This window comes from Pleurodeles waltl, chromosome 3_1 (genome assembly GCF_031143425.1).
Source record: "Pleurodeles waltl isolate 20211129_DDA chromosome 3_1, aPleWal1.hap1.20221129, whole genome shotgun sequence".
Taxonomy (NCBI): Eukaryota; Metazoa; Chordata; class Amphibia; order Caudata; family Salamandridae; genus Pleurodeles; species Pleurodeles waltl.
In genome coordinates, this window is record NC_090440.1 from 5607542 (window position 1) to 5625902 (window position 18361).

Here is an 18361-nt window from a genome sequence, read left to right on the forward strand (position 1 = left end):
GTCTCTTCTCGGTGTTTCTCCTCACAGCCCCCGGTGTCTCTTCTCACAGCCCCCGGTGTCTCTTCTCTGTGTCTCTTCTCACAGCCCCCGGTGTCTCTTCTCGGTGTTTCTCCTCACAGCCCCCGGTTTCTCTTCTCGGTGTTTCTCCTCACAGCCCCCGGTGTCTCTTCTCAGTGTTTCTCCTCACAGCCCCCGGTGTCTCTTCTCTGTGTTTCTCCTCACAGCCCCCGGTGTCTCTTCTCTGTGTTTCTTCTCACAGCCCCCGGTGTCTCTTCTCACAGCCCCCGGTGTCTCTTCTCTGTGTCTCTTCTCACAGCCCCCGGTGTCTCTTCTCGGTGTTTCTCCTCACAGCCCCCGGTTTCTCTTCTCGGTGTTTCTCCTCACAGCCCCCGGTGTCTCTTCTCACAGCTCCCGGTGTCTCTTCTTGGGGTCTCTTCTCACAGCCCCCGGTGTCGGTGTTTGTCCCCAGAGTCCCTCCTCGGTGTTTCTCCTCAGGGCCCCCGGTGTCTGTTTCTCCTCGCGGCCTCCGGTGTCTGTTTCTCCTCAGCGCCCCCGGTGTAGGCGCCTCTCCTCAGGGTCCCTCCTCAGGCCGCTCCCGCGCGCCCCCTCTCTGTGCTTCAGGCCCCCCCCGCGCCTCCTCCCAGTTCCCGCCTCCTCCCGGACTCGCCCATCTCTGTCCGCGGGAGGGGGGGCTCGCGGCGCCCCCCGCGCGCTCCTCCAGTGGTCTGCGCCGGAAGTGCCGCCATTTTGGATCCTTCCTCCTCGGCGCGAGCGGCGGCAGCAACGGGAGTCAGCGGAGAGCCAGGGCGGGGGCCCGAGCGGTGAGCGGCGGCCCGGGGCCGGGAGACCGGGGGCGGGAGGCCGGGGAGGCGGCGCCGGGCCCGCGGGGCCTCCGCTGGCGCCGTTACCGCCTGTGAGGGACGGGCGGGGCCGCGGCGCGCCCTCCGCTCTCCCCGGGCCTGGAGGCGGCCCTGGCGGGCGGGGAGCCCGGGGCGGAGGAGGGAGCTGCGGCCGCCTCGGGGAGTGGATCCTGTCCGCGGGCTCCCGGGGCTGGAGTCCTGCGCCACGGACCCCTCTCGCCTCTCCTGCGCCCCCTCCAGTGACCCCCCCGTGCCCCCTCCACTGACCCCCCCGTGCCCCCTCCACTGACCCCCCACCCCCAGGACCCCTCCCACCTCTCCTGCGCCCCCTCCACTGACCCCCCCCGTGCCCCCTCCACAGACCCCCCCGTGCCCCCTCCACTGACCCCCCACCCCCAGGACCCCTCCCACCTCTCCTGCGCCCCCTCCACTGACCCCCCCGTGCCCCCTCCACAGACCCCCCCCGTGCCCCCTCCACTGACCCCCCACCCCCAACCTGTGCTGGACTCGTGCTCCACGGACCCCTCCCCCCACCTCTCCTGTGCCCCCTCCACTGACCCCCCGTGCCCCCTCCACTGACCCCCCACCCTCAGGACACCTCTCCTGCGCCCCCTCCACTGACCCCCCCGTGCCCCCTCCACTGACTGCTCCGTACACAGATCCCCCCGTGCCCCCTCCACTGACCCCCCACCCCCAATCTGTGCTGGACTCGTGCTCCACGGACCCCTCCCCCCACCTCTCCTGTGCCCCCTCTACTGACCCCCCCCGGTGCTGGACTTCTGCGCCACGGACCCCCCCCCACATCCCTAGTGCCCCCTCGTTCAGGAGCCCCCACTCTCTTATTGAGACCTCTTTGAAGACCCCCCACCCTTACAGAAGGGGCATCTCTGACCCCCAGTATAATGTGCTCGGATCCTGCGCTGCCCAGACCCCGCGGGGTGCCTGACCCTCTCTGCTTTCTTTCTGGACTCGCCTCGAGGGGGGGGGGAGGGGGGGGGGGGGGGGGGAGGAGGGGGGGGAGGGGGGGGGGGGGGGAGGAGGGGGGGGAGGGGGGGGGGGGGCCTGTCCGTCCCCCCCCCCCCCCTCCGAGGCGAGTCCAGAAAGAAAGCAGAGAGGGTCAGGCACCCACTGTTAGCAAGAGCTTGAGTGTCAGCAGGTGGTTACAGATCTGGTCAGATGGGACCTGCCACAAACAGGGCTTCCCTGGAGCACAACAGTGCAGGCAACAAGAGCTTTCTCCTCGGTACCTGCACGAAGGGAACGGCGAAACTACTGTTTATGTACGAGTAGGTCACGTCAGCAGGTTCTCACCCGGGACATGAACGGCGAAGCAGATAGTACGGGTTGTTACAGCACAGCAAATGTTACCAGCTTCCAACCAGCACATGAAGCAGATAGTACTGGAGGTTAGGGTAGAGCAAGTGTCAGCAGCTTCCAACCAGCACATGAACCATGAAGCAGGTAGTACTGTTACATCACAGCAAGTGTCAGCAGCTTCTGTCCAGCACATGAACAGTGAAGCAGATAGTACTTGTGATTACAATACAGCAAGTGTCAGCAGCTTCCGTCCAGCACATGAACAGTGAAGCAGATAGTACTGGAGGTTACGGTAGAGCAAGTGTCAGCAGCTTCCGTCCAGCACATGAACAGTGAAGCAGATAGTACTTGTGATTACAATACAGCAAGTGTCAGCAGCTTCCGTCCAGCACATGAACAGTGAAGCAGATAGTACTGGAGGTTACGGTAGGACAAGTGTCAGCAGCTTCTGTCCAGCACATGAACAGTGAAGCAGACAGTACTTGTGATTACAATACAGCAAGTGTCAGCAGCTTCCGTACAGCACCTGGACAGTGAAGGAGATAGTACTGGAGGTTACGGTAGGACAAGTGTCAGCAGCTTCCGTCCAGCACATGAAGCAGGTAGTACTGGAGGTTACGGTAGAGCAAGTGTCAGCAGCTTCCATCCAGCACATGAAGCAGGTAGTACTGGAGGTTACGGTAGAGCAAGTGTCAGCAGCTTCCAACCAGCACATGAACCGTGAAGCAGGTAGTACTGTTACATCACAGCAAGTGTCAGCAGCTTCTGTCCAGCACATGAACAGTGAAGCAGATAGTACTTGTGATTACAATACAGCAAGTGTCAGCAGCTTCCGTCCAGCACATGAACAGTGAAGCAGATAGTACTGGAGGTTACGGTAGAGCAAGTGTCAGCAGCTTCCGTCCAGCACATGAACAGTGAAGCAGATAGTACTGGAGGTTACGGTAGGACAAGTGTCAGCAGCTTCTGTCCAGCACATGAACAGTGAAGCAGATAGTACTTGTGATTACAATACAGCAAGTGTCAGCAGCTTCCGTACAGCACCTGGACAGTGAAGGAGATAGTACTGGTGGTTACGGTAGAGCAAGTGTCAGCAGCTTCCGTCCAGCACATGAACCATGAAGCAGGTAGTACTGTTGTTACATCACAACAAGTGTCAGCAGCTTCTGTCCAGCACATGAACAGTGAAGCAGATAGTACTGGGGGTTACTATAGAGCAAGTGTCAAAGGGGTTCTCATCCAGCACATGAACAGTGAAGCAGATTAGTACTGGAGGTTACGGTAGAGCAAGTGTCAGCAGCTTCCATCCAGCACATGAACAGTGAAGCAGATAGTACTGGAGGTTACGGTAGAGCAAGTGTCAGCAGCTTCCGTCCAGCACATGAACCATGACGCAGGTAGTACTGTTGTTACATCACAGCAAGTGTCAGCAGCTTCTGTCCAGCACATGAACAGTGAAGCAGATAGTACTGGGGGTTACTATAGAGCAAGTGTCAACAGGTTCTCATCCAGCACATGAACAGTGAAGCAGATTAGTACTGGAGGTTACATTAGAGAAACTGCCAACATGTTCCCATCCAGTACATGAACGGTGAAGCAAATAGTATTGGCTGTTAGAATATACTAAGTGTCTGCAGGTTTCCATCCAGGACATTAATGGTGGCTCAGATGGTAGTTTTTATTTTAAATTTGAGTTTTTTAGGCATCATGTAATCATCATGATACAGTACACAGGGTTAGAGTAGTATTGCAGCCGGCAAGACATATTCCAACCTGTATTATTTCAAGGAGGATGACCAAACCTCCCACCGGCAAAGTGGATCGGATTTCGGCTCTATCCCGGGCAGTGTTGAAACATCTTTCACAGGGTGTGCGCCGAAAATACAGTAACCAAGGATATTATATATTCACTCCACTACTAGCAATACTGGTCTATGGCCACATTCATACTATTACCCAAACCATAGTGCCACTTGAACATCCCCCATGCCCCTTAGTCTACTTGTATGCTGGTCATCAGTATTGACTCTGTCCTATAGATTTGCTGTGTTTGTATGAATTTTACTAGGCTGACACATGTGTCTTAAGGGTGTGTGCTCAGTTTTATGCATTCCTCACAAGTTCTCACCCAATCATTCCTGTTTCACTCCGAAAGCAGAAGGGTCTTGCGTGTTCCAGAGGTCTGAGATCATAGATGACCAGGCTTACGAACATGGCACATTCGTTCCTCTTCTGCACTTGCCTGCTCAACCACATGTTTCAGCCACGCAGCACGAGTGAGGGGACAGCGGCTTTAGCCATGCAATGGTGATCTGTCATTTTGCAAGAACCAGCCTGAGAAGGGTGAATTTCCGACTTAGGTGTTTCCTTGCTGGCGATGGGATCAAACCCAGCAAGACTGGTCAAATATCCAATTCTACTTCCAAGTCCAGAGGCCCGGTTGATACTTTACAATGCTATAGTCCAGTAAGAGGACAAGGAGTGGCAGGCCCACACCATATGCAGAAAATCTGCTGTTTGTGTTCCACATTGGCGACGTGTGTCTGACCGGAGGGGATATAGCGTATGCAATGTGCGCAGGTGAGATATGTCTGGTGTATGAAATAAGATTGTAGGAGCTTGAAACGAACATTGGAGCTCGGTTTCCGTGCCCCCTCATGGATCTTTAATCCTTGGTCTGAAGAGGTTTCTCGGTGATTGTTTCCCATTTGGCTTGCACAGAAAGCATGGTCTGTGGTAGGTCAGAGCATATTGCACAATTCAAGCGGGAAACCAACTTGCGACCCCCTGCCATGTTTAACATGGCTGTCAAGGTATATGATCTAGGTGGTTCATCAGGGTATGAGGGTGAAACCTCGTGTGCTATGCTCAATATTTTCATTTCTAGAAGATACTGTCCTCTCCCAAGGAGAACAAAGTCATGGCCTCCTCCCCGTTAATAAAACGTTGCTCTGGGTACAGGTCCCCCATGATTTCTCACCCATCATCGTTGCACTACTGTACTGAAATGGATTCTGTGATTTTTCCAGAATGACTGTTACCCAGAGAGACATTTCAGGGGCATAGGGAGCCTGCTAGATAACGTGCCGGACCACATCTTCCCATATCCTGGCCACAGCACAGACAATTTGGGGGACAGTGGAAAGTCCCACCAGTAGTGCCAACAGTAAGCCTTCCCTGTGCATCCCCTGCGGTAACCTTTTGCCCCAAATATTCTCGGGGTCAAGCCAGTGTGCTGCATGCTGTAGCTTAGCTGCCATGTAGTAAAGTTCCAGGTCGGGAACATTGCGCACCCATTTTTTGTTTAAGTTGACAGGCGTACGTGTTGACGCCAGGATCCCCAGAGCAGGGCCACTGTCAGTCCATCAGGAGTCCGGAAGAAATGCTGCGGGTGTCTTATACAGTGTGCTCTGTAGGGCATAAAGACAACGAGGAAGGATTGTTGTTTTGGTTATAGCTATCTTGAAATGGATTGAGCACTGTATACCCTCCACCACTTGGTCGATTTCCTCTCCAAGTTGGAGCCGAATGTGTTAGCTGGATACAGAGAACAGAATTCTCACTGTTCCCAGGGAAACCCTGCTCTGGGCAAATCCTCAGCAGGCACCCTTGCCATTCTGCCCAGTGGGAATAATTTTGACTTCTTCGGGTTGACTCGCTTCGAGATCTCTTCAAATGCTCGCATAGCGTTAAGTAGGATAAGTGCAGAGTATGTGGGTCTTTGCAAATACACCAACACGTCATCTGCCCATAATGAGACCACAGTAGTGGTCTCTGGGGGTGTAGTCCCTTAGACCCAGTGCCTACTGCAGGTCCCCGCTAGAGGTTTCATTGCTGTGGCAAACAGGAGTGGTTAAAGAATTCCTCTATGTAGTCGGAAGGGTTCTGAGACTACTCCCTCAGAACGTACTTGAGCATATGAATCTGGGTAGAGCGAACAAATCCATTGAATGTATCTGACGCCTAGACTGAACTCCCGGAGTACACACCATAAATACTCCCAGTTCAGGGAATCAAATGCTTGCTCGAAATCTAGGGATGCCAGGGCATCGTCATTTTGTAAAGGCGGGGCATGGCATATACGGGCTAGTCGTCTTAGGTTATGCAAGATGTTCTGTCTCTGGACAAATCCCAATTGGTCCGGGTATATTAGAGTGGATATCTGGGTGATCTCCAGATTCCATCTGAGATTGGTGGCTTAGTGTTGTTCCTCGCTCCACGGACCACCATGTGGTGAAACAGATAGTTCTGTTTTTTACAGTAGAGCAAGTGTCAGAAGGTTCCCATTCTGTAAATGAGCAATGAAACACATAGTACTGGAAATTGCAATTGGCTGTGAGCTATCAGTGTCAGTCGTCTACAAGAGCTATGTATTGCTGTGCCTTCGGAAGGCGGGGGAGGCTCTGTCGTGTTGTGGGTGATCGTTCCATGTCTTGGCTGCAATGTATGAGAAGTGTCCTTGGGTTATGGTTGCCATGAGGCAAGGGAGGTGTGCTCTTGTCTGGGATACAGATTGAAGATGTCTGGTGGGTTGGTAGGAGTTGAGGTAGTGGTTGAGGTACGCTGGGCCGGTGTTGTGGAGAGCTTTGTAGGTGTGGGTAAATAGTTTGAACTTGCATCTTTCCTGCACTGGGGGCCAGTGGAGGTTGTTGAGTTGTGGAGAGATGTGGTTATTTTGAGTTATGTTCAGGTTGAGTCTGGCGCTGGCATTCTGGGTGGTTTGCAGTCTGTGTAGAACATGGGCTGGAATTCCGAAGTGGTGTTTCTGCAGTCAAGTCTACTTGTGAGAAACGCTTGGGTGACTGTTCATCTGGTGTTAAGTACAACCCACTCAAATCTTGTGTAGCATTTGCAGGATGTGGAGGCATGATGAGACAACTGCGTTGATCTGTCTGCTCATGGAGAGGTTGGTGTCCAGAATGATCTTGAGGTTCTTGGCATGGTCTCCAAGGGAGGTGAGGAGCCAAGTTCGGAGGGCTTCCAACAGGAGGAGTTGTTGCCACTTTGTTTTGATCTGCAGGCAGTTTTTCATCCAAGCGTCAATGTTTCTCTTTCAGTTGGTTACGTTTGCTTTGGCGGTGCTAGTTGAGTCGGTAAGGGAGATGATGAGCTGTGTGTTGTCGGCGTGCTATACTATTTTGATGCAGTGAGCTTTGTTGATGTCTGCTAGGGGTGTCATATAGACATTGAAGTGTGTTGGGCGGCACGATCCTTGAAAGGCTCCGCCGGTTAGTTTTTTTTTTTTTTTTTTTTGGTTCTGAGGTGTAGGAGGAAGCCTAACTTATTGAGTTGGGTTGCCATGGTGCAGGCAACTCTGTTTTTTCTGCCTGGAATAAACTTGAATTCATGGAGGTTTTGGTCTTCTGATGTTCAGAAAAAGAATGCCACTCTGTTGGATGATAAGTGCTAAAAAAAAATTCTATTAGTGATGCATCATTAATTAAATGTTTATTGGCGTAATTATGCATGATAAAATGGATATTGAGTGAGTCAGGGCACATTCCAAATTATAATTTTGAATGCTGCTCCTTCCTACTAATGGATTTTCTTGACTTTTTACACATCCTAAGTGGACTGAAAAGAGAAGGATGCACAAAAGTTTTGTGGATTATCTCTTGTCCTATGTTTTGACATGTTGGGTTTGGCTGCTGTTGTGAGTGGCCTTTGATGCCTAATCAGGCTCGAGTTAACACATTGATGCCAGTGGGCCCGGTCTTTTGCTAGCTCTTCTACAGTCCGAAGCAAGCCTCTTACTCAGGTGTGCATGGTCTTTTTTTCCCATGGGACCCACAACCTTGGACATACCAAGAGTAAATAAATAATGCCCTCACATGACTCATTCAATGACTAGGGGGCCCACGTAGTGTCCCGTAGTCTGGTATGTTGGACAAGCCTACCATGGAGTAGTTCATTATTGGACTTGTATTGGCTGAACAATGCAAATCTTTTTTCTGTGCAAACCCAAACATGATTCTGTTGTGTTCTTTGATATGTTCTGAACCATGCTTTATTTTTCTGTTTCTGTACGGTCCGCAGTGGACACTTGCAGGGAGATTACCTATATGTATGTGACACTGAGCCCACTATGACCTAGTGGGGTAGTTCGCCACTGTTAGGAGCCACCACACTGCCTATTTAGTTGTGTAAAGCGAATGTGTGTGTCATGCTGACTGAAGCAGAAGTTACGATCTTTGGTAAGGGTCTGTACTTGCTTTGGTGTGTGTGGGGTGGAGCCTACCCATTATAACATTTTAATGTAAAAATTAGTAAGTCTACTTGTGAATTGTAGACTGTAGGAAAGTACCCTCTTTTTGCCATGCTTACCCCATTTTCTACCTGATGTCAGTGTGCTTGACTGCGTTCACTGGGATCCTGCTAACCAGGACCCCATTGATTATGCTCTTTCTCTCCTCTAAATTTTGTTGTTGCATACTCGTAACCCAGTATTTCACCCAAAATTGGCATACTGGTCCCACCTTATAAGTCCCTACTATATGGTACCCAGGGCATTGGGGTTCCGGGGGATCCCTATGGGCTGCAGCATTTCTTTTGTCACCCATAGGGAGCACGTGCAAAGGCTTCTGCAGGCTTTCCATTGCAGCCTGTGTGAAAAGGTGCATGCACCCTTTCATTGCCATGCACCAGGTCACTTATAAGTCACCCCTATTGGAGGCCCTCTGGCCCTAACAGCGTACCTGTGTGTGAGGGCACCCCTGTGCTAGCACAGGTGCTCCCACAACCATTTTCCTGGACTTCATGAGTGCTAGGATGCCATTTTACACATGTACTGGAAATAGGTCACTACCTATGTCCAGCTACATAATGCTAACTCCGAAGATAGGCACGTTTGGTATCAAACATGTAGGAATCATACCCCCATGCCTTTGCAAGCATTGGTTGCATGATTCCATGCACTCTGAGGGCTTCTTAGAGGACCCCCAGTATTGCCGTTCCAGCCTTCTGATGTTTTCCCGGCAGCCCCAGCTGCTGCCACTTCTCAGACAGGTTTCTGCTCTCCTGTCGCTTGAGAAGCTCAAGCCCAGGAAGGCAGAACAAAGAATTTCCTTTGGGAGAGGGGTGTTACACCCTTTCCCTTTGGAAATATGTGTTACAGGCTTGGTAGGTGTAGTCTCCCGAGCCACTGGAAATGCTTTGAAGGGCACATTCGGTGCCTTCCTTGCATAAACCAGTCCACACTGGTTCAGGGACCCCCAGTCCCTGCTCGGACGTGAAACAGGACAAAGGAAAGGGGAGTGACCACTCCCCTGTCCACCACCACCCCCGGGGTGGTGCTCGGAGCTCCTCCAGAGGGTCCCTGGGTTTTGCCATCTTGGATTCAAGGTTGGCAGGGAACTCTGGGAGCATCTGAGTGGCCAGTGCCAGCAGGTGACGTCAGAGCCCTCCTCTGATACGTGTTTAAGTGTTTAGCTGACCAATCCCCCTTTCAGGGCTATTTAGTATCTCTCTTTTGGGTGGTTATTCAGATTGCAAGACTTCAGCAGGAATCCTCTGCATCCTCCACTTCACCTTCTCACTGAAGAAACTGCAACAAAGAAGCAAAGACGACTTCTGCAACATTGTATCTTCAGCTCCTGCCAGCAATTGCAACTGTTTCTGGGTCATGCATCCTCTGAGGACTGCCTGTCTTTAGCCTGCACCAGAAGAATGAAGGAATTTCCCTTGGAGTGAAGGAGTCAGTTCCCTGCTTCAGCAGGCACCTCGCTGCATCGATGACTGGCTGCGTGGGTCCCCTCTCCTGCTGAGTTGCGTGGATCCTGCGTCACAGGTGGTGGACTGTAGTGGTCCTGACGTCTTACTGTACAACTTTGGTGGTGGTAAGAGCTTGCCTCCCCACGCAAGTGCCCCATGTGTTTTGCAGTTGCCAAGGCTTGTTGGTATCCTTCCAAGAAGTTATTTGTGCACCGCACAGCTCCGGCCCCCAGCACTCTATCCTGTGATGCACAGCTTCCTGAGTGGTTCTCCAGCGGCGTGGGATCCCTTTGTGTACTGCTGCTTGAGCCTCCTTTTGCACCTGTGCTGTGTGACTCATTTCATGCTACCTGGTCTTTTGAGGGCTCTCTGAGTTGCTGAGAGCCCCCTCTGACTCCCTCCTGGGTAGAGTCCACCAGGTTCCGGGCAGCGCCATTTCCCACGAGCTTTGCATGTGCCAAGGTTTGTTGGTGGAATCCAGCTACGCTGACCAGACTGCAGTCATCTATCCGACGTGGAACATCATCTGCACCAACCAGGAACACGCATCCGTCTTCTTGGGTGCAGTACTGACTGTTGTTTTTCACCGGTGGTTCTTCTTTTGCACCTTCATCCCGGTTAGCAGGGGCTCCTGTTCTCCCCGGACTCTTCTGTGCTTCTTGGACTGGGTCCCCTTCTTCCACAGGTCTTCAGGTCCAGAAATCCGTCGTTGGTGTCTTGCAGTCTCTTCTGGTTCTTGCATTATTTTCTTTTTCGTGTTCTTGTGTGTTCTAGGAAAGTTACTGTGATTCACTCCTGCTTTTCTGGGCTCTGGGTTGGGTTCTATTACTTGCCTTTGGTGTTTTTCTAATACTCACAGAGCCCCTCTACACACTACACTTGCCTAGGTGGGAAACCGACTTTCGGAATCCACTTTCTTAGTATATGGTTTGTGTTCCCTCCTAGGCCTATTTCTAACTATTGTGATTTCACACTAATTGCTCTGTTTTCTGACTGTTTTTATGACTATTTCTGCATACTAGTGTATATAATTTGTGTATTACCTCCTATGGGAATATAGGGCGAGATGTAGCAAAGGGTTTAACCCATTCTGTGTCTATGGGAAAATGTGTTCGTACATATGGCCCATAGTCTCTCTGGTAATTTTGGCATTTGTGTCACTAAAATAAAGTACCTTCATTTTTGTAACACTGAGTATTTTCTTCCATGTGTGTGAGTACTGTGTGACTACAGTGGTATTGCAAGAGCTTTGCATGTCTCCTAGTTCAGCCTTGGCTGCTCATCCACAGCTACCCCTAGAGAGCCTGGCTTCTAGACACTGCCTACATTTCACTAATAAGGGATAACTGGACCTGGTATAAGGTGTACGTACCTTAGGTACCTACTACAAACCAGGCCAGCCTCCTACAGAGACGATGCTTGTGAACATTTTGAATAAACCTGTAAATTATATATACTTGACTGTGATCACTGTAGCCCTACAAATGTACATAAATGTATGTTTAAACAGATTAGTAGCAAGCGTGTGGCCTTTTATATTTTGCAGCCCAACTTACATTTTGGAGGAGGTTGTTACTCCTTCACAGACCCCTTATCAGTAGTGCCATAGGGTGTAATATAGTTGTAATAAGGCGGACTAGACATATGTGTCATCTTTGACGGAGTAACCCCTTCGCAAACTCTAAATCAGGCTCTTATTCTTTCTTGTGTGGATCAACAAGTGCAATTAAGCTTTTTATTTTTTTTATAGGCCTTCTAGTGTCTTGTGTATATTTTTGCATGTTTTACACCAATGGTTTAATGGGATCACATAACCATTTATCCCGGCCTTGCAAAGATTGATTAGGGTTTTTAGCTGTAAGTAGCACCAGCGACCAGTTGGAGAGCTTTCAGTGCTTCTAGATCCAAAAAGAAGGGTGTGGTTTAAGACTGACCTGGGTGTTTGAACTAGCTTTTCAAATCACCCTAAATACAAAGGTTGTTGTCACTGGTAGAAATGTCAGGATAGGGTTGTGGATGCAGTCTGTGAAGGCTGGGTACAGTGAAAGCCTGTATATTAGTGGAGGTGAGCACCTGAAGTTTGTCTGGATGATTAGTGGGTAACTTTTTGTTCCCTGGCAGAACAATCATGAAATAAGGTGGCTGATTAGGAATTTGAGGACTACCTCGACTGGTCTTTCTGTGATAGTTTTATCTCTGAATTTGGTCCATTGGTATGCCATTTGTCAAGATGTGGACCTGACACTTTGTAGCCATGCTTCAGTGATGCTCAGGCAAGTGTTAAGGATCAGGTGGTGAAATGCTTTCAATGTATTATCAGTGGTGGGTAGCCCTGAAAGATTTGTAACATGATGGTGAATTGAAGTTGTAGTGTGTGTTGGCCTGTAGGTGGATCAGCGATACAACAAAAGGAGCTGGTGAAGGGATTTGTGGAGAAATATATGGAAATGGGACGAAGGTTTGTTGAGGGGGTAAGGATCACCTGGGCATGGGGAGGGAGGTGGGTATCCTCAGCTAGCTTGTTTTCCACCATCTTGGGGATGACAGTCCTGGTTGAGTGGTATGTATAGGCTGCTAGAGTGATAGCGCACGGCCTGGCCGGAATCTTTAATAGCTTGTGAGATAAGTTTGCATGCTCTAGCACCTGCAGTGAATGGGTAGTTTATCAATCTTCCATTTAGGCGTTTCCATCTGTGCCAGTTGATTTTTGGTCTCTGGTGATTTTTATCTTGTGAGAAGATATCTGCTTCCATCTCTTATTGTGTTGAAACTTCACACTGTGGCGACTGAGGTCAGCTTGGGTTCATTATTTGTCCTCTCATCTGTGTTACTGCAGCTTCTGATTTGTGTTAGGACTTTGGAGAGCATGATAAGGTTGCAGGTCCCTAGCTGAATGTTAGCTTTGGCCTGACCCTTCAGTGCAGAATTAGACGTGGCTGTGCCTTGTTTTATAGGGAAGAGCACAGATTTAGAGATCAGTAAGCATGGGTGGAACTCGCTGAGTTTTACCCCTCGGTGTTACATAAAAACTCTGCAAGATTCCACAACGCAAGCAGAATTTGGGGGCGTCGCATTGATTGCACTTCTTTCTGCTGTTCGAGTACACTTTGCTACTCTTGCAGCAGCTATCTGATACCAGGACTTGAAAAATCATAAAAATGTTACTAGACCTGCAGGTCGAGTAGCTTGAATAATCTACTCAACCTAATTGTAATGTACTTGACCCAGAAACCGGTCTCAAATTGGGTGATCCTAGGCAAATATTGTATTTTACAGTCACCTTTTTCTTCATTCTCACATGAGTGCACCTCCAAATGTGAGTTCAGCATTTCTGGTGTAAATAAAATTAAAAAAAATCCTCTTGTTTGATTAAATAAATACACAAAACGTTTGCTCCTTGTATAATCGATCCCACATACAAGGTACACATGATCCATGCATGACTTGCCTCTTAGATTACTAATAGCTTTGCCATTAGGGCAGGAGTGTTACTTAGTTTGTTTAAACACTCACTTTTAATAAATATATTACGAAAGTTTGATGTGGTAGCGCACTGTCATTTACAGACAGTAAATTTTCAAATGTCCAAAAACCTTCCCACTAACTTGCAGCTTTACTGTTAAAACTGTGCAGTGTATTAACAATAACCGCCAGGTGTTACAGTTCCTGCAGGGGGAGCACCTCCACCCAGTACAGGCTTTGTTCCTGGCCACAGTGACAAAGGCACTCTCCCCATGTGACCAACAACATGTCTGGTGTGGGGCAGGCTGGCAGAAACTAGTTAGCCTACACTGGAAGTCGGATATGTTTCCAGGGGGCATCTCGAAGATGCCCTCTGGGTGTATTTTACAATAAATTGCACACTGGCATCAGTGTGCATTTATTGTGCTGAGAAGTTTGATACCAAACTTCCCAGTTTTCAGTGTAGCCATTATGGTGCTGTGGAGTTCCTGTTTGACAGACTCCCAGACCATATACTCTTATGGCTACCCTGCACTTACAATGTCTAAGGTTTTGCTTAGACACTGTAGGGGCATAGTGCTCATGCACCTATGCCCTCACCTGTGGTATAGTCCACACTGCCTTAGGGCTGTAAGGCCTGCTAGAGGGGTGACTTATCTATGCCATAGGCAGTGTGAGGTTGGCATGGCACTCTGAGGGGAGTGCCATGTCGACTTAGTCATTTTCTCCCCACCAGCACACACAAGCTGTGAAGCAGTGTGCATGTGCTGAGTGAGTGTTCCCTAGGGAGGCATAAGACATGCTGCAGCCCTTAGAGACCTTCCTTGGCATCCGGGCCCTTGGTACCAGGGGTACCAGTTACAAGGGACTTACCTGAGTGCCAGAGTTGTGCCAATTGTGGAGACAAAGGTACAGTTTAGGGAAAGAACACTGGTGCTGGGGCCTGGTTTGCTTGCCCTCGCCACCGTCCCTCGCATCCATCGAACTACAGCTGGTGGCAGATCCTTTTCCCACCTCGCTGCCAAGACCTGGAACAAGCTCCCCACCCACTTACGACAGACCCAGGACCTCCTGACCATCAGGAAACTCCTCAAGACTTGGTTATTCACTTGGTTATTCGAGCAGTACCAGTACCCTCCCATCACCCCTCTCCCGCCTTGAGTCCCTAGCGGGTGAGTAGTGTGCTTTACAAATGCTTGATTGATTGACCCACCTCTTTTTGCTCCCCCGCATTCCTCTGAGGAAGAGTGTCCCCATTGGCTGGACCCAAAAAGAGCGTTGTAGTTCTACCTTGATAGCACAAGAGTTCCGAATCAACTCTTTGTGGGATCTGTGGTAGCAAAGACAGTTCTGGCAGTACAGAAGCGAACCATTTTGCGCTGGGTCGTTCTTTATCAGGATCTGCTACCCCCTGGCTAAGAAGCAGCCTCCTGAGGGTTTAAGGGCCCATTCCACCAGGGGAAAAGCTGTGACCACGGCATCAGCTCATGAAGTCCCAGTCCTGGACAACTGCCAGGCAGCAATGTGGGCATCAAAAGAGTAGCTTACTGATGCCCTCGGATCATAATACTGGTGCCATGCAGCATGGGGAAATGAATGAGGGTAATGTTCTCCTGTGGGAGGGAGGCTGTTTTCTTTTTTCCACTTTTGGTATCTGATTGAGCTAAATGCAAGTTTCTTGGCCTCAAGGTTAATAGGGCCATTTCTGTTTTGTTGTCCTACAAATACCAGTGCATCACATATGAGTAATCAGGAACTTCAGACATCTCAACGGTCTTCTCCTTTTGAGGGATACTGCACTTCAGACTTGATATCACCTGCGCATGCAAGATACTGTCTCGGTAGTGGGTCTACAAATTTAACAGCTAGTTTTGGAGAGATTTGTTAGGTGAATGTAGCAGCTCGTCTTGTCCCTAACCACCTGCGTCTGATTTCTCCTTTTGGAGTCCTAATGCCACACTTGTTTTTTCTAGTCCGTGATGGCTTTCTTGAAGTTAATCCTACTGCAGATTAGGGCTTTTGGTTCATTTTCTACAGTCTTAAACCACCTTTTGATAAAAACATGCTAACCTTTTATTTCTGGCTGATTATTGCAAAAGAAAGGAAGTGATTGAATACTCTTCTAGGGATCATTTAATTAGCGTATATAGTTGAGAAGTCTGCTTTATTTCCTGTACTGCTTGCAGACTTAAAGCCTGATTGTTGAGTTGTTGAAGGACGTCCTTTAGTGTCTTCTCTGTGGTGAATTGGAGTGTGTGTGTGTGTGTGCTGTATGAACTGCTGTACCTTAGAATGCCATAAGGAACGTTAGAGGAACTTAAGACTGTGCTTTACTTCTACTGTAACACTGGATGAGAACATGAACTTTAGATAAATAGTCTCCTGGCTCACCCAAATCTAATCACGATGACCGTTGCAGTCCTAATAGTGTCTCAAATAAGAACAAAACTAGTGTGGACTTGTCACACCCTAATGTGCACTGTCTTATAACTTGTTTTCTCAAACCCTTTCCAAGTGATTATTTCGCTCATGTGTCACCCCCCCCCACCCCCCCCCCCCCCCCCTCCCTTACCCCGGCCATTACTCAGTGGCTCCTTTGCAGATCCATAGATTTCTGCTCCCGCCCAGGGAAAGTGTAAATTAATTTGCAAACGGCCCGGTTCACCTATTGTCTACATTTTGAACAACTTACCATTAACCATTATACCACTTGTCTTTGCTAGATGAGGTCTTTTCTGGCCTTTGGAGCTCTGGGATATTTGTGACAATATAACCATTTATGCTTTCATACACCCAGTTGTGTGTGCACCCAAATTTCTTGTGATGCTATTTCACCATTTTATTTGTTTTGTCCAACAGCCGTTTAAAGTATGAGTATTGACTTAGAAGACGAATTGAGCTGGTCTGAGGATAATTTGCGGTAAGTCCTAGAACATCTTGTTCCCTGATTTCATGGCTTTATGTTAATATTGCAGGGGTAGTATTTTCCTGAATGACATAGTGAACAGTGTCTGGCACCTAATATGTTCAAAGGCTGATATGGACGGACACACAAAACGGTACGACTGACTATTGGTGGCTTGTATATTTTGTTTAATCATGGCTTAATTCCAGGCTTTCATCTTGTTACCTTGGTCTCTTCAGACAGACTTACTACTGTGATTGCAACCTCCTTATTTGTCTCCTATATAGATTGCTTCTCAATACTGATTTATTTTACATGGATTATCCTAGGAGAATGCTAGACTAATACACTTTTTATTTTTTTTATGTTTTAAACAACCACCTTGTAGGAAGTTGGCTCTGTATGCACTATTTCAAAGTAAGGAATAGTATGCACAGAGTCCAAGGGTTCCCCTTAGAGGTAAGATAGTGGCAAAAAGAGATAATACTAATGCTCTATTTTGTGGTAGTGTGGTCGAGCAGTAGGCTTTTCAAAGGAGTAGTGTTAAGCATTTGTTGTACACACACAAGCAATAAATGAGGAACACACACCCAAAGACAATTCCAGGCCAATAGGTTTTTGTATAGAAAAATATATTTTCTTAGTTTATTTTAAGAACCACAGGTTCAAATTTTACATGTAATACTTCAAATGAAAGGTATTGCAGGTAAGTACTTTAGGAACTTTGAATAATCGCAATAGCATATATACTTTTCAAATAAATCACATATAGCTATTTTAAAACTAGACAGTGCAATTTTCACAGTTCCTAGGGGGGGTAAGAGTTTGTTAGTTCTTGCAGGTAAGTAAACCACCTACGGGGTTCAAGTTTGGGTCCAAGGTAGCCCACCGTTGAGGGTTCAGGGCAACCCCAAAGTTAGCACACCAGCAGCTCAGGGCCGGTCAGGTGCAGAGGTCAAAGTGGTGCCCAAAACGCATAGGCTTCAATGGAGAAGGGGGTGCCCCGGTTCCAGTCTGCCGGCAGGTAAGTACCCGCGACTTCGGAGGCCAGACCAGGGGGGTTTTGTAGGGCACCGGGGGGGACACAAGTTAGCCCAGAAAGTACACCCTCAGCAGCACGGGGGCGGCCGGGTGCAGTGTGCAAACATGCGTCTGGTTTCCAATGTAAATCAATGGGGGGCAACTCTGGCTATTCACAGTCTCGTAGTCGCCAGGGAGTCTTCCCTGAAGTGTTGTTTCTCCACAAGTCGAGCCGGGGGCGTCGGGTGCAGAGTAGCAAGTCTCACACTTCCAGCGGGAGACGCAGTTGTCCTGAAGTTGCTCCTTTGAAACAAAGTTGCAGACTTGGGTGAACAGAGCCGCTGTCCTCGGGAGTTTCTTGGTCCTTCTAGAGCAGGGCAGTCCTCTGAGGATTCAGAGGTCGCTGGTCCCTGGGGAGAGCGTCGCTGGAGCAGTGTCTTTAGAAGTGGGGAGACAGGCCTGTAGAGCTGGGGCCAAAGCAGTTGGTGTTTCCGTCTTCTCTGCAGGGTTTTTCAGCTTAGCAGAGCTCTACTTCTTAGGTTGCAGGAATCTGCGTTCCTAGGTTCAGGGGAGCCCTTAAATACTAAATTTAAGGGCGTGTTTAGGTCTGGGGGGTTAGTAGCCAATGGCTACTAGCCCTGTGGGTGGGTACACCCTCTTTGTGCCTCCTCCCAAGGGGAGGGGGTCACATTCCTATCCCTATTGGGGGGATCCTCCATCTGCAAGATGGAGGATTCCTAAAAGTCAGAGTCACTTCAGCTCAGGTTGCCTTAGGGGCCGTCCTGACTGGTCAGTGACTCCTCCTTGTTTTTCTCATTATCTCCTCCGGCCTTGCCGCCAAAGGTGGGGCCGTGGCCGGAGGGGGCGGGCAACTCCACTAGCTGGAATGCCCTGTGGTGCTGGAACAAAGGGGGTGAGCCTTTGATGCTCACCTCCAGGTGTTACAGCTCCTGACTGGGGGAGGTGATAGCATCTCCACCCAGTGCAGGCTTTGTTACTAGCCACAGAGTGACAAAGGCACTCTCCCCATGTGGTCAGCAACATGTCTGGTGTGTGGCAGGCTGTCAAACTAGTCAGCCCACACTGA

The 18361-nt window shown here is 49.3% G+C and overlaps 1 protein-coding gene across 8 annotated transcripts in view; it reads left to right on the forward strand.

Moving 5' to 3' along the window:
• The first annotated feature begins 707 nt into the window (after positions 1-707).
• Positions 708-18361, forward strand: part of CELF1 (CUGBP Elav-like family member 1) — a 383811-nt gene continuing 366157 nt past the window's right edge. For 6 of the 8 annotated variants that reach the window (XM_069221614.1, XM_069221618.1, XM_069221616.1 and 3 more), the window contains exons 1-2: positions 720-821; positions 16209-16269. In XM_069221614.1, coding sequence (XP_069077715.1) covers positions 16220-16269 — 50 coding nt within the window. In that variant the 5' untranslated portion in view covers positions 720-821; positions 16209-16219. Of the gene's footprint in view, positions 822-16208; positions 16270-18361 lie in introns of all 8 variants that reach the window. The other 2 variants (XM_069221621.1, XM_069221615.1) reach the window with 2 other exon arrangements.